This window comes from Citrus sinensis, chromosome 2 (genome assembly GCF_022201045.2).
Source record: "Citrus sinensis cultivar Valencia sweet orange chromosome 2, DVS_A1.0, whole genome shotgun sequence".
Classification (NCBI taxonomy): Eukaryota; Viridiplantae; Streptophyta; class Magnoliopsida; order Sapindales; family Rutaceae; genus Citrus; species Citrus sinensis.
The window spans coordinates 5692282-5715594 of NC_068557.1; the positions used below are offsets into that span (position 1 = coordinate 5692282).

The following is a 23313-nucleotide window of genomic DNA, read 5'->3' on the forward strand; positions in this document are numbered from 1 at the left end:
TGGGTACTCGAGATCTTGTGTTGTTTGATTAAAAAAATTTGAAGGCAAAAGTTTAGAGAGTATAGAGTGACAATGAAGAAACAAGTCTGAGGTAAAACTGTGACTATTTCTTCGGCAGGATGCTGGGACTGTTTGCCGCCGATACAACTGCGTTGAGTTATTGGTTCAACTGGAGGTTCTTTCTATGTGCAATATGGATATTGTTTTGTTTTGGTATGTCATCATTCTTCATATGGAAAGAGGAGTGTTTCGACAATTTCAAATCCAATGGAGGGGGAACTCAGCAGGATACTTGTAATGATGATGAATGGAGGCCAATTCTCAAACAAGTCCACCCATTTTGGCTGCTTGCTTTTAGAGTAACTGCGTTCTGTTTCCTTTTGACGACTCTCATTGTTAAAGTTCTTATTAATGGAGGCACCATATTCTTTTATTATACTCAGTAAGCCATCTCATCATTGGACTCAATTATGTTCCATGTTTCTTCTACTCAATCAGTCATGTAGATCATGGATTTAAATTATGCAGACAGTTTGGGTCTACCATGGTCTTTTGTTAATCATGAAGAGTTCAACTTTTGAGATTCTTACACACAAAAATAGATGTTGTTGCTAAAATGGAGGTCACTTTTCACTTTGCGGAAGTATGTGCAAACTTTTCTTGAGCAGATTAGGACAGTAAAATCTTTCTGCAGTTAGTGGTATCCATAAAATATAATAGGATCTTTTTCAGTAACTGATAATGGAAAGTCGAAAGTAATTTTGTTCTTGATCAAGGATGATATATACTTACTGCTCAAAGCTTTTATGTCATTAACACCGGTTTCATGCTCAAAAACGTAGTTTTCACATATTTTTCTGCTCATGTTCTGGTGTTTTCTGGTCGTTAAGCAGGTGGACTTTTACTTTGCTCACCCTTTATTTTGGGGTAAGTACTCTAGATCCTTGTGTTGAAACACCTCAAATGGATTTTGAAATTATCCACTATCAACAATATCATTTTGTTACTTAGTTGCTGTAAAGGCATACATGGGCCTGCTAAATGGAAAGCTTTTATTTTGGCAGAAGCATGTGTTTGGCATTGTTATGGATTTGGATCTCTTAAACACTTTTTGATCTTGTACTTAACGTCTCTGTACATTAAAGTCTCAGATTTCTTATGTAGTTTGGATCTCTTCTCTCAATTTATGGGTGTCACCGGTGTCACAAGATAAGCAGGGGAAGTATTATTGTACATCACAATGGGGTAGCTGAGGATCAACGAAACTCAATTCCTCTAACAAATGGGAGAAATACACAAGAGAAATTCCAAGCTTCAGCAGTTATTAGATATCTCTTTCAAGTCCTGTTCCAGGTATATTTACTTTCCAAGAGACTAGTAATTCTACAATTAGACAGCGAGAGGGGCCTGACCAGGTCTGCCATGTTCAGATCGCTAGCTGCTTTTAAATTAAATGAAATCCTTGATCTTCATGTCTGAATTGAGTTTTTTTTTTCTCTGTTTTTCAATGTTTCCAATTTTATTTTTATCTCCCTTTAAGGTTCAAACTTGCAAGTTTTAAATAGCAGATAGAGGTGTCTCATAAATCTTCCTGTGGTGTATGTTCACAAGGGTGGAAATCAATCTTTTAATGACTCTGAGCCATTTGGTACAGGATCTTCAATTGTTTATCAAATAAACAGAGCAATATAGCGAAAATTGATTTCAGTTTGAATAATCTTTTGTTGATTTCATCCCGTGGCACAGATCTCATAGCTTGTTATAAAAATATTAGACCTTTTCTCGTCCTTCATCAGTCTATTTACAAGTTGCTCATGTTTTGCCTTGTGTTTCTTGTGTCAAAAACAGACGATTGCGGGGGCAGTGGTGCTTACTGATCTTGTTTATTGGGGTGTCATTTTCCCGTTTCTCACTCTTGAAGAGTACAAGTTGAATTTAGTAAGCAGTGAAGAATTTAAATATCAACTGTTTGTTGCCTTCAGCTGTGTGTCTAAATTTTCACATTCTTGCTACAGAACAAACACGAGACACAATTGTGGCATTTCTTCAGTGAAAAATATTGCCTTTGAAGTGGAAATTCTTGAATATGAATTAAAAGAAGCATTCTTGCACTAATATCTTTTTTCCACACTTGCAACATAGTACTATATGGTCTTTTACCCTTAGATACAACGAAGTTCAGTTTATTATGTTCTTTAAGATGTAATGCAGTCTCCTCTGAGCTTGAGATATACCAATACCTAAGGTCCTTACACCGTAAACAGAATGCAAATGTCTTACAATGGTAAAGGTTCAGGTTCATGTTTGCACTCAAAATTGCATAGGCCTTCTGGTTCTCACGTCTGCTTAGAAGCATTCTGTGAATTATCCAAGCTATGCGATATGTATTCATGTATGCTTCTCTTAGTTGAGAACATATGACATGTTCCTTTCATGAAATTTTTTCATGACTTCTTGTTTTGCTGCTTTGCTTAGCATTTATAATCTTCTCTCTTCTGTTTTCTGTTATCTCAAATGCTTTTTTCCGGGACCTTATTATTGTCTGTTACCTTATTGATCAATATCTTGATTATGTAAGATGACAGTGAACATGCATGCCATAAATGCTTTCTTCCTCCTTGGTGACACAGCTCTGAACTCCATGGTAATCTAATGTTGTTTCGTCTTTATTGCCTGTCAGTTACTTTCCTCTACAAATCAGTTAGCTTTAACTCTATTTTTCTCTGTTTCAGCAATTCCCCTGGTTTCGGATTTCTTACTTTATTCTATGGACGAGTATTTTTGTCATTTTCCAGTGGATTCTTCATGCTTCTGTCTCGATTTGGTAATGCCTTTCGTTTTATCTTTTCATATGCAAGGGTGTAAAGTTAAACTTAAAATTCAACAATACTGATTATATTCTCTGCTACAGGTGGCCATACCCATTTCTTGAATTGTCATCACCATTTGCTCCATTATGGTTAGTTAAACATCTCATCATTGTGACCTTCAAGGATTTATGAGGTCTATGCATAATATAACACTTCTGCTTACTTTTCAACAATTTTTATTTAAAAAAAAAACTATAATAAGATTTATAAAACTGTAATGCATATGGCATTTTCAGAAGGATAGCTTAAGCAAGCAGGTTAAATTTTCCAAATTACTTTCTTGATTCCTTTTCTTAGTCTGCATGGGGTCCTGAAGGAATCTGACATTGTTGAGCTAGTCGAGTGTTTGAAGATTCTATGACTACTGTAACTTTTGCTTTTACTGCAAAGTAGTTTAAAGGATACAGTTTCTTTCCTAGCCTTTGCGTACCTCAGAAAAAATTTTCCGCAAAGTGCTTGAAGATTTAACTTCTCATATAATTCATTTCTTGTTCCACCATGGAACTGCAGGTACTTGCTGGTTGGACTGGCACATTTTCCATGCTACTGCATATTTGCATTAGTCATGAAACTGAAGCATTTCCTTCTGTCAAAATGGTTCGCTCATTCTTATCAAGGTCTAAGATGATGCAGATTGGCGTTTTCCTTTTTCTTCTTTCTTCTCTTTTTCCTTCTCTGAAGCCAGATGAATTTTGGTCTGCCTCAAAGTTGCTTGGTGTTTTTGCTTAAGAACATTGTATAAACGTTGCTGAAGCATAGTATGAGATGAAAATTGTTGTCAAAGGTACATAATTACATTAGCTTTAGAGACTTGTATTCAGCAGGAAAGCCATCAAGTTTTGAAATGTTTTAGTAGCTGTACCTCTTAGCTTTCAGCCTTTCATTTTTCTCATTTTCTTTATTACTCTTCCCCCCTCTCCTGAAAGGGGTGATTTTTTCTCTTATGCCATCCAAAGTAATAGACATGATCAAGAGCGCGACCACACACGTGGCAGGATCTGAAGTACAGTTCCCTATTTCAGATCTTGCCACGCACATAATTGCACTCCAAATCAGCTCGCCTAAAGTAGTGTTTTTGCACATTTGCTAAAATAATGGAAATTATGAAGTTTTTTGAAGAATAACGTTTGGTTAATCATTTCAATACCATTACCTTATATTTCAATTGATTTAACTTCTGAGCAGCATCAAATTGTCATAAAATATTAGATTAATTCCAATGTGCTTTATTTCTCATTTATTTGTAATTCACTAATTTCGCATTAATCCAAATGATTGATACAATCTCAACCCTGAAAGTGAAGGGCCCGTTCGGTACCCTTTTATAACAGTTGTTCCTTTTTCTTTTTCTTTTTTTTTCCCTAAAGTACGAGCGCAATACCTCTTCGGTAGCTAATATTATAAAAACAAATTATAAAATGCAGAAAACGAACTTTGGTTCACTGTTTTAAGTTGTAAAACACATTTGACACGTTTCCAATATTTTATAAAATAAATTACAAAATAAATTATAAAATAGTTATCTCACGCTTTTCAAAATTTTAACTCTACTTTTCTTATCTCAACAATCTATTTACTCGCCACTTAGGCTTTAGTTTAGTAGTCAACCACTACTTTTATGTTGTGTTTACTTTATGGAGTGAAAGTGTAGAGTGTGGATTCCTCCCACTTCAATGTTTATTTACTATTTTTAAGGGGGGAGTGGGATTCCCACACCGTGGGTCCCATCTAATTTTCGAGTAGGGAGTGGGATTCCCACTCCCATTGGGGGAGGTGAGAGTGGGAATCCACTCTCCCTTCTTCCCCTTTTACCCTCATAATTAAAATAAATAAATAATATTTAATAAAATAAATAATATCATATTTATTAAAAATAATAATTAAACATATTTATTTTATTAAATTTAATAAAATAAAAATAAATAAATATTATATTTATTTAAATAATAATATAATATAATTTTATAAATTAAATTCATTAAAAATAATAATATTAAACATTAATTTTAATAAATATTAATTATTTATTTATTTAATAATAATAAATATTTTATTCTAAGAAAAGATTAATTTTGTACTATATTATCAATAATAATGTTTCATTTGTGTTGCTATTATTAATAATTTTTATTCACATAATTTAAATTTAAATTATTTAAAAAATTATGATTTACATAATTAAGAATATTAATAATTATTATTAATTTAAAAATATAATAAAATATTTATTTTATTTTTTAAATATATTTTTTATTAATTTTTTAATTACAAATTATGATTCTTTAAATAAGGGTAAAATTGTAATTTAAAACTATTTACTCCCAATCTAAGACAATGTAAGCACATAAATTGGATTCTGGTTTCAATTCCATTCTCTCATTCCAATGTAAGTAAACAACCTACTCTCACTCCCACTCCACACTCCCAATCCTAGGATTCTCACTCCTCAAGATTCTCACTCCTCAAGATTCCCACTCCAATCCAAAATGTAAACGCTACCTTAAAGTTAAGAAGAAATATGAGGGTAATGATTCGAGTCTTTATAGGCTCAATCTCCCTCAATTAAGTAAAAAATTATATAGAGTTAATTTGTAAGTTTTTCTTCCTTGCGAAATGTGAGTGGAGCATAAACATCATTTGTCTATGAAAATATCCCCTTACGAAATACAAGTGGAGTAGAAACATCCCTTGTCTGTGAGGGTAATATATCTTCTCTCTTACGAAATGCGAATTGAGTAAAAACATCCCTTGTCTGCAAGAGTCATATGTCTGGGTATATCTGATTGTAAGTATCAGTGTATAATAACAGTTGTAAATATGTGTAATACAATAATCTGATGTGTTATCAGTATTAAAAAAAAAAATCCCTTTACCCTACTATTCATTACAATGAACTTCTTTGCTTGATTTCATCCTCTCTCACCTTCAACCTTTGATATTTTCTTCCTCTTCTAATTTTCTTCAACCACCGATTCTTCATCTTTCCAATGCAAAATTAGATAATTTTAAGATTTTTTTTCCCAATCGAAAGTTCGCTCTCATCTCATTATGTAATTTTTTTAAAAAAAATTTAATCTTGATTTATCTCTCATACAATTTTTTTTTCTTATCTTTATTTGTAGAAATTGCAACCTTGAAGAGTTACAAGTAAATTTTTTTATTCTTTTCTTTTTTATTGTCATTTTTTAAATCTTTTTGTATCTATTTTTGTTCTTCACACACAATAGATGCTTTTATCTCTAATTTTTAGAAAAATTATGTGAAAACATAAACATATTTATGTGGATCTGCACTAATATTTATAGACCTACATATATAGGAATTGATATACATTTATTTTATTTTATTTTGTTTATTATTTCCTTTTAATTGAATTAGAGGTTTTTCATTTAGTTTTTTATACTGATATTAAAGATCCAATAGGTCTATTTATACTGTTCAGCCAACATTTGTTGATGAACCAAGCGGCTGCTTCTTTTGTTTGGCTAATTGTTGAATTAACACTTAGATTGCACTTGTCACCGTGCATACAGTTCATGGTCAAATGTCTTCTTTGCTGGCAGGTTTGGTATGTCATGTTTGCTAGGCAAGATAATGCAATAGTTTTTTTCATTTTGTCTTCATCCAGTGTTGCAGAGATAAATACTATAAGAGATAGAATTATAACTTCTATATAGTATGATTATACACAAAATGCATGATATCTACTATGTAAATTTTTATTATTATTTTGTTTAAATCATATGTGTTGTAATATATATCTTAATTATATAGTAAAAATAATGACAATGTAAAACTTTTTTAATTAATGCTAATACTAAAACTTTATCCTCATGCAATTTTGATAATTATTTTATTTAAATTATTTATGGTATGTTTGTGTATAGAATTTTCCATTTGTTAAACAATTATTTTCTAACCATAAATATGACTTAATGTTTAGTTAAAAACTATTTTGAAAATGGTACTACCAAACATATATTCTCTATTTTTATCATTTTTAATTATCTACCAAATGCATATTATTGTTTTCAATTTTAAAATACAAACTACAGAAAATGATACGAGACGTATACTTAAATTAAAAATATAACAACTGTAAAATGCTATTTTCATTCTCAATTTGGTTTTTAAAAAATAAAAATTCCGAAACCATACCTAACGGACCTGAATTTATCCCATAGTACATAAAAGTTGCAAGTAATTGTGTAAATAATATATGATGTTAGAAATCCTGCTCCTTCGTTCAGGGATTGTGTCAAGTAGGTAACTTGAAATCCACCAAAGACAAAAAATGATCTATAGCAGCTACACTGAAATAATTTACAGTAGAAATGACTCTACATGGATATAGTAGATGAAAAATCTGATAAAATTCATACAGATTTCAACATAAAACAGAAACTGAACAAAAAAGTGCATTGGAAATTACTCAAATAAGCATAATTTCATGTTTAATTCAGACAGATTAAGCACTACCAACACATTCTTTATTTATTACTAGAATTAACAGGCAGACAATAGCCATCCATCAGGCAGCTGTCTTGGCAACAGCTCCAGCTTCAGTGAGCAGAGGAACCAGCTTCCCTTCCCTGTGCAGTGCAGTAGTTGAATCGCAGCCACCAATGTGTTTCCCTCCGATGAAGACATTTGGAACAGTTTTCTGTCCAGTCCACTCAGCTAGAGCTGATTGAATGTCACTTCCATCACCTATAAATTACCAGAAAAAAAAAATGCAAGTTACTGATCTGTCTTCTTTATTTCTACTTCAATTGTGAATAGGATATAAGACAAAATCCAAAGTTTTCATTCTATAAAAATAATAATTCTATTCTATTCAAGATCAAGAACACACATAGGTTTAAAGACCTAGTTACGTTCTTTTTTTTTTCTTTTACTATCTCTCTTTCCCCGAATAACCACCGAAGAACAGGCCCAGGATTTGGTGCTCAGCTGAGACTGAATCAAAGGTCAGAGTAGATTAAAGACCTAAATGAGACCCATGTCGAAGGAATCCTGATCATTTGATTCGGTGCTCAACACAAACTCAGCCGAGCACCAAATCCTGACCCGTAAAAACAACACTAAGCCACCACATCAGATTCATTAGACCCTTTGGTTTATTGACTAAATACGAAGCTCCAACATCAGTTGTTAAAATTCCACCTACTTACAAAACCATATCTGTGCTAACTACTTCCATAACTCCCACCAACTTCAATAAGAATAAACAGAAGCGCGGCACCAAGTGTCAGGAGCAGTAAACATTGGCAAAGGAAAGTAAAAAAAAATGAAGCCCAATATCAGTCGAATCCAATCAATGTAAAAAATGATATATTGAATAAATTAGAAAATGTTTTGACACAAATTCAGAGACAAAATAGAATCCCAAAAATGCAAAGGCGAAAAAAAAGAGGACTAACTTTCTTTGTTCAGTTCAATGGCCTTGAAAGTGACTCCGAGTTGCTGAAACAGCTCTTTGACACTCACGCAGAACGGACAAAACGTTTTGCTGCAATTAATATAAATATCGATGTAAGAATCAAAATCAAACCAAAATTATGGAACAATAGCACAGCCGCCAGTATCGGAAAGAGGAAGACCTGAAAACGACGACGGAATTGGAGGAAACGGTTTCCTGGGCCTTGGGCAAAGCCATTTCTGTGTCTTCTTTGTCTTTGATTCGAAATCTCACAAACCCTAAATAAGCTTCAAATCCTCTTTGGCTTTACAAACGAGAGAACTTGTTTGTCCCGGGTCAGTCCATTCTCATTTATATAGATAGAGAGAGGAGAGGAGAGGAGAGGAGGAGGTGCTGTTCAAAACTAAAGAAATGATCTGGACCGTTCAATTTTTCAATTGATGAAACGTAACGGAGAGCCACGTCCACACGCTCTTCGGAAGTTTCGTTTTCACTTGTAACTCTTAACGCTAGCACCTATAGCCTACAGGCCCGTAGGCCGGTGCCGCTTATTGGTGACTGGTGAGTGCCTCTGTCCAAGTTGATTTTGTTTTTTGTCCGTGTAAAGGGATGGCTTGCGAGTTAAGCTGTTATTTTTTTATCTTCCAATTACTGATGTGTGTTTTTTTTTTAAATTATTTAATTTATTAATAACCTTTTTTTTTTTTTTTTCTGTCTATGTAAGCTTAAGTTCATACTTCTTGATTTGAACATAAAAGATTTTTACTATTTGAACTGAACGCACCCACATTTAATGATGTTTTTTTTTTTAATTTAAATGTGAAACAGTATTAGTAACGTCTTATGGTTGATTCAATAAATTAATTTGCATGAACACGTTGAAAATGTTTGGTAAAATTATTTTCCCAACTGATTTTCAATAAATTTCTTTTAATTAATTAAAAATTGTTACATGTTCCAATATTTTAATGCTTCAATTAATTTGATTGATCTTAATTCCTATCCATATGCCCATACAAAAATTAGTGGGTACAGGTCTTTGCCAATCAACGAAATCAGGAAACCAAGTCCAAAGCTTCCATGAATTTTTTTTTGACGCTAAAGTCGCTTGGCAAGAAATAAAAACGGAAAAAACAAACCACAGATTGCTGTGAGAGCTATGACAACAGAATTCGTTAATTTTACACACTGAAAAAATTTTGGAACAAGATTTTGTTCGGTATATTTATCTGTGGAACAATCTAAATTTCATCGGCTCCAACATACACTGCCACAAATTTTTCCTTAATTTTTTTTTTTAAACTCTATACAAGTTTTTCTTCTATACAAATTTCATCGGCCTTTAGAGATAGGGGCGAGTACTAAACCAGCTCCTTAACATGTTTTACATTGCAAAGCATGTGACGTAAAATTGTGAAGTGCAATAAAAAACTCGTGGCCGCGTAAGATTTGCGAAATGCAATAGAAAACTTGTAGTAGTGTAAAATTGGAACCGATGGAACATGTTCTTCTTAACCTACAAGCTGTATCTAGCACCAAAATTCTGAAAACATGCAGGGAAACGCATTAAAGGCCCCACAAAATGAGGAATGTATGACACTTCAAAATTTCAAAATCAACGTAGAAATATTTGATCACTTCATCGAAAGCTTTATTGTTCTCTGTGGTATGGTGGTAATCCATAAAGTTAACAGAATAAGCCTTGAGGTTTTCTTTTTAATTTAAACCAAAAAATTGATTCTCGAACTGGGACTTCGATGATGACCAGTACAAGATAAATAACCTATCTACTTACACCATTGCAGGTTCCCGAAGCTTTGCCCCAAGATTTGTTGCAACAGCATCAATAAATTCTTCAGTGTTCAAGTAAAACTCCCTCGATACCCTGTATAAATATCAGCAGCACATTATTCGTTTGATAAATGACTTTTAAGAATATTAAGCGAAGTGGGGTGATCCATTCATCATAATCAGAGTAGCAACAAAAGATTTAGTGCCTCTATTTCAGGCTACAAAAGAACTGGAAAATAAAAATCAGAAAAAATGAAAAACATGTATAAGTTAGTTATTATAGAAAGAAAGCAACTAAGAGAAAGTAATGACATGTAATAGATAAGGGGAAGGTAATATATACTTGGGCCCATGGACCAAAATGGCAAGATCCTTGGTCATTTTTCCTGTTTCCACTGCCTCAATGCATGCAGCCTCCAACTTCTGAACAAAATGCAGCAACCTTTCATTTTTATCTAGCTTGGCCCTGAAGAAAATCCATTTTTTGACATTACCATCATAAAATGGAACTCAAAATTATTATTTTAGTATAAACAAAATTGCTGACTACACAACTTCTAATTAAATAACTAAATAAAACACGGTTATAGTCAGGAAAGATAGTTGTGAAACATAAAATTTTAAGTTCATTCACATGTCACTAGATATCAAAATGTTCACGTCAAAGCGATCTGAACATATTGAAGAGAAAACTAACAAATGGAATGAATAGCTTGACTTTGTTCAGGCTTTTATTGTTTCTAAAAACAGGTAAACATATGGTCTATTTGCTTCTATATTAGCAACAAAAGGACAAAACATCCATTTATGAAATTCCAATATATAAAAGAAAATGATGACGTATTATGTCCAAAAATCATGGTTCAACTCTGTTAGAGAAGAGGATCTTAGGCTGCCAAGAAATTGACGAAACTCTAAATATTTGTTCATAGATATTTTGGAAATTAAAAGGAAAAGGTAGTAGAATTGTCTGTCAATGAGCAAAATCAGCCAAGAATATGATAGAAGTGCATCATTAAGTAAAGAGATACTGAGGTATATGTTCAGAATTGATATTGTTGGGAAGGAATGCAAAAGAAGGAAAAGCCTGAGTTTTGCACAAAGCAGCATGTACCTGTGTTCTAGCCCTCGTGTCCAAGCAAATATGGAAGCAATACTGTTTGTACTGGTTTCTTGACCCTTCTGGTGTAGCCGGAAATGTCGAGTAACAGTCCCATGAGCCGCCTCAGCTTCTAATGTCTTACCATCAGAAGATAACTGCAATTTTATCGTGGTTATTAGGATTTTGCGCAAACCAAGGACCAAATGTATGATGAATACAAACAGTAATTTTGATACAAACCAACACCGAGGTCATGAGTCCCAAGGAACCAAATCCTGCAAAGAATGAAATTACATTTAGATGTATAATAAAAAGATGTTTATTTCTGTGGAACAGGAAGTGTCTCAGCCCATTGATACAAGAAGACTTGGTAAAAGACTAAAAGCTATTTATCATTTCAATTTCTCACCAACTACGCGCAATAAATATATGTAATAATCATTTCTATTTATTTTTTCATTTGTTAAAAGAATAATTGCTCACTTAGTCATTGAACTAATGCTTCTCAATACAGAATATTTCTAGAACATCATCTATGGTAATCTTTCAAAACCAAAAATAAGACCACCTGATAATATGGCAACCGGAAAAAGAGAAAAAGAACAGTTAAGTAGAATACTTTTCTGCAGTTAAGACAAGATCACTGACAATTAGCAGACGTTTTGGCCATTGATACTACTGGTAAAAGTTAGGTGCACGGGAAACTTCAAATGCACTAGAATGAGCAGAAACAGTACCTTGAGCAAGTAAATCACTCTGGACATCTCCATCATAATTTTTGCATGCCCAAACATATCCACCTTCACTTTTTATAGCATAAGCCACCATGTCATCAATTAAACGATGCTCATACCTAAGCGACATATGAATATTTCATTAACTACTCGAAAAATGATGGGCACACAAATACAAAGCTTCCTCATGGACAAGAAAAACAAACCATATTGAATGTTCTTCAAACTTCTGCCTCCACCTCTCTTCATATACCTGTTGGAATATGTCCTTAAACCTGTCATAGCCCTAGAAATATGAGCATTGTGCACATTTCTTCTCAAATCTAAATATCAAAAGCTAATTTTAATTGAAGCGAGAAAACAAAAATAGAAAAACTGGTACCAGGTACATTTGGAAAAGAAGCTGTTCGAAAAAGGAAAAAAATTACCTGCCATCATATTTTTTCAGTATTGTATTTTTGGTGCTCAAGTAAAGAGGCCACTTTTTTGAAAATGCCAATGACATTGATGATTCAGCAAAAGCTCGAATGGACTGGCAAATTAGAAGAATTTATCAATATAGTTTATAAATTTATTACAGTGCAGATCCTGACGAAAAAGATGAACACATGACCAACCTCATCAACATTATACATGGCAAGTGCAATGCCTGGGCCTTTAAAATTATAAACATCAAGCTCCACAGGGCCAGTACCATCTTCTGGGTCTAGAAGAGAAACAGACAGAAAATGTAACGCCACTTTGTATTTGGAGGAACAAAACAACTAGGTTGTAGTGGCAGAAATATCCACCTAAATCAACTTACCAAAAACCATTTTCAACTTCCCAGGCCCTTTAATGACTGTATCAGTAGCACGATACTGATCACCAAAGGCATGCCTACCAATACATATAGGTTTCTTCCAACCTGTACATTTGAGAAATAAGATCTGAAGGGTGTTTCAAACAAATTCATGACATCCAACAAAACGGGAGGAAGAAAGTATTACCAGGAACTATTCTAGGAATATTCTGGCATAGGATAGGTTCACGGAAAACAGTACCTGCAAAGGCAACACTTTATGAAGTTTCAGAAAGAAACAGTGAGGCAGATAAACAGAACAGCTTGAATGTTACACTGTTTGTATCAAAGGTACTAGAAGCAAGAAAGTGACAAATAAAATAAAATTAGTTAAGTTAACCATTCCACACATGATACATCCAATAGATACGAATTTTACAATATTTTGGAAATCCATATAGCAGCTGATGACTTCAATATCCCGGATTCCATCAATTATCAAGTACTACAATAGCATTAAGATCAATCCTTGAGCAATGTATCTGCCAACGTATAATTGCATGCAATCTAGTTACTAGCATCAAATAGTCACACGTACAACAATAAAGCTGATGTCTACGCTTATCCAAGGAAAACTGTTTTCACATTCACCTCAAGACAATACTGTTTACAGAAACTATCATAGAATCCCATCCAACCAAGCACACCAACCGTTAGCTTCCTGGTTAAGAAATCATGTAGTATACGCTAAAAACAGATGCAATTAAAAACATGTGTTAATTTTTTTTTTTTAATTTTTTGATAAGAAACTATAAATACACATGTTTTAAGAAAACACATAAAACATATGCCCTGAAATAAAGGGATTATAATATACTGACCATTTAAAATGTTTCTAATTGTGCCATTGGGACTTCTCCACATTGACTTCAGCCCAAACTCCTTCATTCTGGTCTCATCTACAAAATTGTTACACCGAAGGACAAAAATTGATGTCCATACAAGCTAAAACAAAATATCTACAGCTAAACAGAAAAAACATCCACTTGCAATGTAATATAAAGAGCACAATAAAATTTCATACGCTATATAAAACTCGGCTTGCCTGAAATTTTTATTTCTGGTACCAAAATAATAAAATGCTTAAAAAGCTTGCAAAAGGATAATGGCTTACCAGGAGTTATTGTGGCACATTTGATGGCAACATTGTACCTGCAGCAACATAAAAGGTCAAGACAGGACAGATGAAAAGACAGCATCGAGCATTGTTTAGGATTTAGGCTATAAATGTGTGAGGAAAGTTAATTTAAAAATCTTATAAGTCCTTGGTTTTACATTAACCAGCCTTTTATTGTAAAGACAGATATCATGAGAAATCATAAAACAAGAACAAGAAAGCCCCATCATAACATCCTCATCTCCACATAGCCCCTCCTAGCAACCAACCTCACAATTACCAGTGCTCCATCTAACATGGAGCAGTGGCATTCCCCTTAACTAGCTCCTCATTTTTTGCCACTAACAAAATTATGCCCACATTTATAGCATACCAAACATAATCTTGTATTGACCAAATTTGGAATTCTCAGTCCCCAAAAGATTCGTTCTATTACCCGTCCATTCACTCCAACAATTGAAATTTAGTATCTACAAAAAGGAAAAAATAAATGAATAAAAGAAAAGAAAATGCACTCCACAATACCTATGTTTTAAATCAGTAATATGTATAATACACAGAGCTATAATTTGATGTCGACTAAATATGTATCCTTCAATCAAATTCTCACTTAAAATTTCCAAATGAATATGGTCTATTAATTGACTACAAGCTAATTGTCTTATCATTTTAAATGAATTCTTATTACATTACTTACTTTAGAGTTGCTTCAGCGCTTTCTACGGTAACCTTGTCATCAGTTGCATCACGATTCAATATCCCCAAGTCATAATAATTTATATCCAAATCTAAGTAAGGAAAAATGAGCTGCAACAATGTAAGCAATTAATTCCCATTAAACTTTATCAATTTGCTTTAAAAGGGTTATTCTGGAAAAAGAAAAATAAGAAAGCTATGGTAAATAAGTAAAACATACTTTGTCTTTTATCATCTGCCAAATAATCCTCGTCATCTCATCGCCTGATTGCAAAAGTAAGATAAAACTAGGATTAAAATTAATCTTCTAAAACATAATGAAACAGCTGTTCCTCCATTTAACCTAAAAATTGGCCTAAAAATGGGACATAAAAATATCAATTAACACAAAAAAAAAAATCATTCATAAAGTCACAAAATAACTTATGAATTCAAAAAAACACCGAGTACAACTTGCTTTTCAATTTCCGCATTTTTCTCATCCATCGAACTTAGCAGCAAGGGAACTTATCATCCTATCATTCACCTCAAGAAATGGACTCTCAAAATATTCAATAATTTTGCAATAAGAATTCTAAGAAATCGAATTTGCTCTCATTTTCATCCATTTTCTAATTAAGCAAACAGCACTGTATGAACTGCAGGCATCTAAAAAAGAAATTATCTAATGAACTAGACTGTATGAACTGCAAGCATTTAAAAAAAAAATCTAATGAACGAAGTAGCACACCAACTAATTAAAATATTTTAAAAAGTTAAAATTACTTAGGGTTTTAGAGAGGTTTTAGTTATACCGTCCATTTCAACGATAGGATTCTGAACCTTGACTCTATCAATCCCCGTGGCACTAGCAAAACACCGAAACGACATCGCAGGAGCCAGCTGGTTCCGAAACGACACACGATTGTTCACATATCCGCTGAATAAACCGGAATTGTTTGAAGAAGAGAGTGACCATCTGGGGTTTTTAACGGCGACGGTTGACGATGACATCATTTTGGTGGTGGCAGCAGCAGATGACATGACGCTTGATCGTAAACTGCCACAACTACTATTGATGAGCCTGAGCATTTGGGAATGATAATAGGCGTTTTAAATTAAGACGCCGTGAGACTGCTTTCTCTGCTCGTGTTTGCATTTTACTTGTTTGGAAAGAAAGAGACGGCCTTGATCTAGTATTATGCAGACACGGTACTGGAATATAATAGCGGCATATCTCATCTTGGTATCTTTGATCCAACGGCTGACAAGATATGACTTGGTAATCATAAGGCCAAAAGGTTTTAGTACCCATTTTTACAATTGGAAGGATACTTACAACAGCTTAATTTTGAATAAGTTGACATTAATAATAGACTTGATTTGATTTCAGATTATATTATCTATCGACAAACACTAAGTTATACATAATGTAACTTACAATTACGTACGTGAATAATGCGTGGATTTCACATTATACATTGTTTATGTGTGTAATTATAAGTTTCATTACATATAACTTAGGGAATAATCTTTATGAATTTGGGTTTAAGCGATCTGATTGGTTAATTTGTTTGTCACACAAATATTAATGAGGTAATAAGTCTCCTCATGTTATGGGGTAGAGTTGTTGTCTATTAGTTATAGCATATTTTCAAATGTAATGATGAGAAATAAAAATTAAAGGCCCGAAAGGTCCACCTACATGCGGCGATTTTTGTCTCTTTTCATTTTGTGCAGGTTATCTAATTACACCCGTTTAGGAACGGTAAATATTCAATTACGAATGAATAATATTTATTTAAATATAAATTTATAATTATTTATAATAAATATATTTATATTTATATTTAATATTTAATATTAAACATAAATATAAATTTTATCCTTACAAATATCGATATCCATCCAACACCAACAATAACAACACATACCAAACAAGGGAAAAAAAAAAGATAACAAGAGAAGAGTGAAGAGAGAAATTAATATATAAATAATAAGAAAGAAGAGCTTCATTCATCTAAGCTCGCTCCCAATTCACATTCACTCCCACCATCACCATCATTGACCGCCGTCAAATCTCAATCCCAGCAGCCGTTTCATAACTTCTCTTTAACTGACTTAAAATGGGCCATGAACCACACCAACACTAACCGTTTCCGCAAGCCCTCCGATTCTTCTCACGAATCTCCTCATTACGACGTCGTTGTTTCTGACAAACACAAACGGCCGCTGCTTCAAGTTCAGGGTGTGAAATCCGGACTTGGAGTTGAAAAGCTGGTCGATAGGAAATCCACTTCTGGCGACTCATCCACTTCGTCAGCCCGGTTCTCTCGCGTCACTCACCAGTCCGATTCATCGTCGGTTGCTGATCGGTTTATCTCAGATTCTGTTGATGTTGTTGATGAAGAAGATGAAATTGACGATGGAGAGAAGTAACGAAGAAATTGCAGAAGAGAGAGAAAGAAAAAAGAGAAGAAGAAGAAGATAAAAGAAGAAAAAAACAAAAGAGAGATAAAATAATATAAAAAACAAAAGAGGAAAATAATAATAATAATTTGCTGGAGAAGTTGCCATTTGTTGATTTTCGACCATACAAATTTTATATTTATAATAATAAAATTAATCAATAATAATAATAAATATTTTAATTATTGTTAATATTATTATTTTTTAACAAAAAAATTATTACAAATTATTATTTTTTATAATTATTTAATTTATTACATATAATAATAATAATAATAACAACAACAATAATAATATTTTATTAATTTTATTATTATTATCTTTAATTTATTTTATCATTATAATCAATAAGGGTATTTTAGTCATTTAAATTGTATTGGGTTAAATGGATATCCATTAAGTAAAAATAATTATTCATGTCTATCCATATCCATCTGGATATAATTTTTAAATATCTATTTCAAAATCTAAAAAAATTTGGATAGATATTATTCGATCCAATTGGATGGATATTATGGATATCTATTATGTAGCGATCTAATTGCCATCCCTACACCCGTCTACTACAAACCCTCGGTCTAGCATAGTTTTACAAATGAGGTTTATTTAAATAAAAATTTTATTTGTATAATTTTTATAAGTAGCCTTTGTCAAAAATATTTAAGTTGTTAAGTTATCAATAAGAATTTTTATTAAAAATTATAAAATATTTTAATAGATAAATTTTTAAATTTATATTATAAAATGAATAAAATAAGATTATAAAATAAATTACAGTACTTTAGATAAATTAAAAAAAGCTCGTCAACTCTTCTTGCAAAAGTTCAAAAGCTGAGTTTTTACTATTAAAAATAAAATAACGTATTTAGTCTCAAAAAATTTATTCAAATACAATTAAAAAATGTTAAATTTTTTAAAAAATAATGATAAAATTAAATAAATACTTATGATCTAAGTTATACCATAAATCCACTAATAGCCTGTTTAATACGATTTATTTAATAACTATAAATATTTATTTAATCACATAAGCTTTTTTCAATTTTTTTTGTTTGTTTGATTATTTTTTTACTAAAGGTTTTAAGGATTAAATAAGATATTTTGTCTATATTAGCAAAACTCAAATTTTGGCTTTTGAGAATAGATGTTAAAAAGTTTTTTTTAATATTAAAGTATTTAAAATATCATTTGCTTATTTAACAATACTGTTTCATTACTTTCATAACATAACTTAAAAGAATTTGTCTATTAAAATAATTTTATAATTTTTAATAAAAACTTTTTAGTATGAACTAAACAACTAATTTTTTTTTTTAAAACTCTACTTATAAAAGCTACACTGACAAAATCATTATTTAAATAATTTCTATTTGAAAAATTATAACATATAAAGCTTAAGTACAAATTTTTTATGTTAGTGGTAGGCGTAGGTTAGATTGAGAAAAAATTAACCCAAACCAACCCAATAAACATGTCCAACCCAAACTATTCCAACTTTTAAATCATCGAATTTGATTGATCGGGATGATAAAAATTAAAAGTTAAAAAATTCTAAAATTTACTTAAAATCAAATTCGAATAGGGGAAAAAAAATTCATTGATTTTCTATCATAGCATTATATGTTATTCATTATGCTTAACATCTATCAAAAAATACCATGATGCAAGTGTTTGAATATTTGTTAACTAATTTTTAGTGAAAATTCAGTTTTGATTTCTAAATTTGAGTCTAGAGAATTAAATCAATGTTAGATTTAACATAGAGAAAATGAAAATATCTTTTTTTTTTATAAAATAATAAAAAAGATTCAAGATTATGTTTAGCCATTTAAAATTTAAGAATGAAAAATTTTATTTGCACCAAGTCAAACCCCGACCTTTTCCTCTATCTTTCAAATCGTCTCTCCCCAGCCACAATTTTATTGAAATCGCTCACAACTCTCTCTAACAATACTCCTAGCCACCACTCCTGCCACCACCCACAGCCATCATGCAACAACTCCAACCACGAGCAGCTTCTTCCTCCAAATTCCTCGTTATTTTCTTCAAAATCAGCTTTCTTTAAGTCCTCCAATTCCTCTGTTTCTCCACTTCATCAACCTCATCCATTTGTTTCAAAATTTTCATTACTACTGCAAAGTAAAATATTCAAAATATTATTAATTAATTATCCCAAAGGCATTAAATGTACAGTGGGTTGTAAACCTAGTCAGGCTAACAACAAGTCAAGTCAACGTAAATTGCACAATCATTTGTAGAAAATGGGTTTGAGCATTCCAATTAACAGTAAACTCAATCCTAAACTCAATTCTATATCAAAATCTCTTGGAACCAACTCTAACTCAATATGGGTAAAATTTACAAACAAAATTCAAACTTTAAAAATAATATGCTGCCAAAGGAATCGAAAAGATAATACGTTACCTTACGGCAAAGCCCACGTTTTAAAATTTTCCTCTAATGCTCAAATTCATCTTTCATGGATCAACCAAATCTTTTACGAACAAAAATTTGTAAGCACTGCATTTTGAGGATATGATCTTTATTCAAGTTACTACTTCTACTTTTTTGTATTTATTTAAACTCAATGATGTAGCCTCGAATGAACGTAAGAGTGAAGGGGATCTATAGTTGGAAAGAAAAAGGGAAACGAAAAAAAAAAAGCAAAGTTTAAATTAAAAAAATTAGAATTAACCAAAATGGCGTCATTGTTGGAATCCTCGGGGCTTGACTCCGGTAAACATCAGCACTCTTTAATAATTGATCGTGAGACATTAATTTGTCTATAATTTTTATTATTCTGGGCTTGAGTTGGGTTGGGTTATATCGTCTCTGCCGGACCGCCACAAAGGAAGCACGTGCCTGGAGACAACGGGACATGAATAAACCGCGAAATTCCCAAATCCCAAATCTTGAAAATCAATGGCAGTCGCTCTTGAGAACCCTAAAATTCTAAGATTATCAGAAGGTGGTCATGATGACGCCAGCGAAGGCATTGATAGAATCAGCAACCTGCCAGAGTCCATCCTTCATCACATATTCTCACTTGTGGAAGATACCTTGGATGTCATCACGGCAAGCGCCGTTTCAAGAAAATGGAGGTACATTTGGCTTTCAATGCCTTCATTAGCCTTCAGCACATTCCACAAAATTTGGTCAGACAAAAGAAAAACTTTGTCTTTTCACAAAGTCAACGAGGAATTCAAAGATTTTGTCAACTGGGTATTAATGTCTCAAAACAGTTCAATTACTGTTCAAAGTTTTTGTCTCTGCGGGTACATACATGAAAGTGATGATTATACACTTTATAGATGGATGAGTGTTTTAGCCGATAGAAATTGCAGGAGCTTGGTCTAATGGTATTCTCTGACGGACCTGTTGAGTTGCCCCATTTCCTTGTTTCTTGTGAATCATTGGTGTATTTCAAGTTTGTTTTTGGCCTTCATGAAGTTCTAAAGCTGCCTAGTTCTGCTGGTTTTGTCGGGCTCAATATGCTCTCTTTGATGAATGTTAAGTTATTGGATTGTGTTTCGTTTCGAACGTTTATCTCAAATTGTCCAGTTCTCGAGCATTTGAACCTCTTAGCATGTGTTTTTAGCGACATGAAGATACTTGACATTGCTTCAGTTAGTTTGAAGAGTCTTGTGATAGATAACGGTTACCCTGATCCTGGCGGTGATGGTTTAAGGAACTGTGAGCTAAAGGTTACTTGCCCTGGTCTCGTTTCCTTTTATTACAATAGTCCTTTAGCAAAAGATTTCCTCCTTCAGGATCTAAACTCTTTGGAGGACATTTTCTTAAGCATTGATTCTCTTACTGAATATGGAGTGGTTAATGATTGCCATCACATTATGCATAAGGTCTTCAAAGGAATTAGCAATATTACTGTTTTGAAACTACCTGCTGCCTTAGAAATGGTATATGTTCATTTCTAAAGTTGATTACCTATATATTTTGAAGATAATTGAATGAAATATTATTTGCTGTGATGTACCAAATATTAGCTTGGTAATTTCTTTTTGCTTTGAGGACGAGGAATGTGTCAAAATGGGAACCTTCTAGAAAATTCCTTTTTTTTTTTTGGTTATCTGTTATAGGACAATTGAGTAATTGAGTTTTCAGAATTAAATTTTAGGAGGTATATGATCATATTATTGTCTATTTGGAATTTGCTTCATGTATAGGTATTATCACTAGAGTTATATGATTCACCATTGTTCTGAACATGCTAGTTTTCTTTTCTTCCTTCTCCTCATCTCATTCTTTTTTTCTTTCTTTCATTTTTAATTTTCATGTTTAAGATTTATGCCCTTAAAGAAGTAAAAGCATTAGTTGCTGGTGAAATTTTCCAGTAATAGTCGCTTTCTTTTTACAGACTTGAATATGAACAATTACTATAGCTATATCATGAATAATCAAATTATTAAACACTTATAAATATTAAATATTTCACATCTTTATGTAATGGGTTCTCTCTTTCCTTGTAGTTATGCCTCGAATATCTTTATCTCACACTTGCTCACCCAGAGTGCTTCAAGACATCATTCTGTAATTTGAAGTCTTTAAAACTGATTCTGATACCAAATGATCAGAGCATGAACCTAATGGTTGGCTTGCTCAACTGCTTTCCCAATCTGGAAGCTCTCACAATATGTTTTGCATGGGTAAATTCAACACCTAAGATTATTGCTCTTATTAGACATAATTTGTTTTGTTCTGTGCATTAGATTTGGCATTGCTGCCGTACAATTCTTTCATATCAAAGTCGGTTATGTTTTATCTTCATTCATTCAATATCATCGACAGGGATATTTTATGACTAATCTTGCTGGACACTTACTAAGCAAAAGTTAATATTCATGGATAGTATGGTTTATGAGTAGAAGGAATTTTTATACATGTTTGTTGTAAATGGTATCTACATTCTTGCATAAAATTTTGCATGCTAAGACATTTTGGGTAGAATAAATCACCTTTATGATGACATATCGTAAATCAATAAATGATTATTGCACTCTTTCTGTTAATAGAGCATATTTCACCTCTTTTACGGAATGTTATGCTGTTGCTATCCTTCTGGAAGTATTAGGTATCAAAACATGAAGAAATTTTCCATAAAAATTCAGAAATGGTATCCCTAGATAGCATAGGGATTTTATGGAACAAGATCAAACATGCATGGATTAGTTGCCTTCTTGGACTTACCATAGAAAGTCATAGCTCAAAGCCACATGGGAAAGAACATACAATCAGTGGGAAATTAATTCGGATGCTTTCATTCAATATCATCAAAGTGGATGGTTACTTTTTGGTGATATTTGTAAGGTTATGCCAACAAAGTTTTATCACTAAATGTGTCACTTGTGTCTTTAAGCATAAAAGTGCAAACCTAGTCAATTATAAAGAGGTTATCTTTGCTGATTGCTTTTCACATCTTCAGTCCAAATGTTTATGATCTTCAAAAATTAACTCCTCTTTCTTCGTTGTCTTTGCTCTACAGTATGAAACCGTTGAATTTAGTGTAGAGGATATTCCTAGTCCATCAGTGACATATCATCTCAAGATGGTTGAGCTATTAGAGGTGAGGGGTGGGAAAAATGAACTTGAGTTCATGAGGTTTCTGCTGAAGCATGGACGTGCATTGGACGGAATGAGTATTAGTTGGGCAGCAGACATTAAGGATCCCAAGGACATCACCTCAGAGATAATGAAATTTCCAAGAACATCCTCCACTGTTGTGCTGAAATTCCTTCAACTTAAGTCGGAGGTTGATGTTTCAAGGTTATGAACATGGATATATTCTCCATTTAAATATCCTTATGTAAGATTTTGAGAATGAATTTATGAAACCATCACAATGTCCAGCTTGTTTTGTTTGAAATCCTATCTAATGATGTATTCATTCTCAGTTGTAGAGTTTCTGTTATTTGCTTCTTCTTCTTCAACACAATGTCCAGCCTCTTTTCCTTCTTGTAATTGCCCTAAAAAGATCACTGAATATTTGATCATTTAGTCATTGTAATATTCTCTATAAAATTATAGCAATGACCGTTGATAATAGGCTTAAATCACTCCTTGGGGAAATCATCTCTTTCCCACCAAAAAAAAAAAAAAAAAAAAAGCTTTAACTTGTGACGGAAGATGAAAAGTTTGCAACCATTGTAAAATATAATGGTGTATAGTGCAATTTTTCCCTAAACTTTACATGCATATTTGATATTCCATTGAGTAGACGTTTTACCCTCCCTATATTAAAAAGAAATTAACTAAAATTATTAAATTATTTCCATTT

General features: G+C 32.4%; 4 protein-coding genes across 6 annotated transcripts; 2 read left to right on the top strand and 2 right to left on the bottom strand.

Annotated features, from left to right (window-relative positions):
* Positions 1–119: 119 nt before the first annotated feature.
* On the top strand, positions 120–3736 carry LOC102611351 (uncharacterized). Its single transcript, XM_006470414.3, has 8 exons — positions 120–442; positions 894–927; positions 1165–1353; positions 1849–1938; positions 2579–2644; positions 2733–2824; positions 2912–2959; positions 3381–3736. The coding sequence occupies exons 1-8, from the start codon at positions 120–122 to the stop codon at positions 3496–3498; spliced, it is 960 nt and encodes a 319-aa protein (XP_006470477.2). The 3' UTR covers positions 3499–3736.
* Positions 3737–7275: 3539 nt separating this feature from the next.
* LOC102630010 (glutaredoxin-like) lies at positions 7276–8853 on the bottom strand. Its single transcript, XM_006470223.3, has 3 exons — positions 8474–8853; positions 8294–8382; positions 7276–7580 (listed from the first exon to the last, which is right to left on the bottom strand). The coding sequence occupies exons 1-3, from the start codon at positions 8527–8529 to the stop codon at positions 7402–7404; spliced, it is 324 nt and encodes a 107-aa protein (XP_006470286.2). The 5' UTR covers positions 8530–8853; the 3' UTR covers positions 7276–7401.
* A 1046-nt stretch (positions 8854–9899) lies between these two features.
* On the bottom strand, positions 9900–15704 carry LOC102629733 (isocitrate dehydrogenase [NADP], chloroplastic/mitochondrial). The gene is made up of 15 exons (XM_052434756.1): positions 15368–15704; positions 14794–14837; positions 14575–14684; positions 13875–13912; positions 13582–13659; positions 12909–12962; positions 12725–12826; positions 12537–12625; positions 12348–12451; positions 12126–12194; positions 11923–12038; positions 11426–11460; positions 11198–11340; positions 10427–10549; positions 9900–10177 (listed from the first exon to the last, which is right to left on the bottom strand). The coding sequence occupies exons 1-15, from the start codon at positions 15642–15644 to the stop codon at positions 10084–10086; spliced, it is 1476 nt and encodes a 491-aa protein (XP_052290716.1). The 5' UTR covers positions 15645–15704; the 3' UTR covers positions 9900–10083.
* A 4201-nt stretch (positions 15705–19905) lies between these two features.
* On the top strand, positions 19906–22961 carry LOC102629066 (putative FBD-associated F-box protein At1g05080). 3 transcript variants are annotated; one of them, XM_006470219.4, is made up of 3 exons: positions 19906–20938; positions 21509–21685; positions 22522–22961. In XM_006470219.4, exons 1-3 carry the CDS (start codon positions 20378–20380, stop codon positions 22807–22809), a joined length of 1026 nt encoding a protein of 341 aa, XP_006470282.2. In that variant the 5' UTR covers positions 19906–20377; the 3' UTR covers positions 22810–22961. The 3 variants fall into 3 exon arrangements, with proteins under 3 accessions (XP_006470282.2, XP_006470284.2, XP_006470283.2); XM_006470221.4 differs by having other exon boundaries at positions 19906–20725; XM_006470220.4 differs by lacking the exon at positions 21509–21685.
* The last annotated feature ends 352 nt before the right edge of the window (positions 22962–23313 follow it).

Bases quoted from the DNA above. Each gene is read 5' to 3' on its own strand.
- LOC102611351 (XM_006470414.3), top strand. From the start codon at position 120: ATGCTGGGACTGTTTGCCGCCGATACAACTGCGTTGAGTTATTGGTTC. The intron at 443-893 runs GTAAGCCATCTC...GTCGTTAAGCAG, and splicing joins ATATTCTTTTATTATACTCA to GTGGACTTTTACTTTGCTCA. The intron at 2,645-2,732 runs GTAATCTAATGT...TCTCTGTTTCAG, and splicing joins ACACAGCTCTGAACTCCATG to CAATTCCCCTGGTTTCGGAT.
- LOC102629733 (XM_052434756.1), bottom strand. From the start codon at position 15,644: ATGCTCAGGCTCATCAATAGTAGTTGTGGCAGTTTACGATCAAGCGTC. The intron at 13,913-14,574 runs GTAAGTAATGTA...ATGTTGCTGCAG, and splicing joins AGCGCTGAAGCAACTCTAAA to GTACAATGTTGCCATCAAAT. The intron at 12,195-12,347 runs GTAATTTTTTTC...GGGCTATGACAG, and splicing joins CTGAAAAAATATGATGGCAG to GTTTAAGGACATATTCCAAC.
- LOC102629066 (XM_006470219.4), top strand. From the start codon at position 20,378: ATGGTATTCTCTGACGGACCTGTTGAGTTGCCCCATTTCCTTGTTTCT. The intron at 20,939-21,508 runs GTATATGTTCAT...CTTTCCTTGTAG, and splicing joins TACCTGCTGCCTTAGAAATG to TTATGCCTCGAATATCTTTA. The intron at 21,686-22,521 runs GTAAATTCAACA...TTTGCTCTACAG, and splicing joins TCACAATATGTTTTGCATGG to TATGAAACCGTTGAATTTAG.
- LOC102630010 (XM_006470223.3), bottom strand. From the start codon at position 8,529: ATGGCTTTGCCCAAGGCCCAGGAAACCGTTTCCTCCAATTCCGTCGTC. The intron at 8,383-8,473 runs GTCTTCCTCTTT...TATTAATTGCAG, and splicing joins AATTCCGTCGTCGTTTTCAG to CAAAACGTTTTGTCCGTTCT. The intron at 7,581-8,293 runs GTTAGTCCTCTT...GGTAATTTATAG, and splicing joins CATTGAACTGAACAAAGAAA to GTGATGGAAGTGACATTCAA.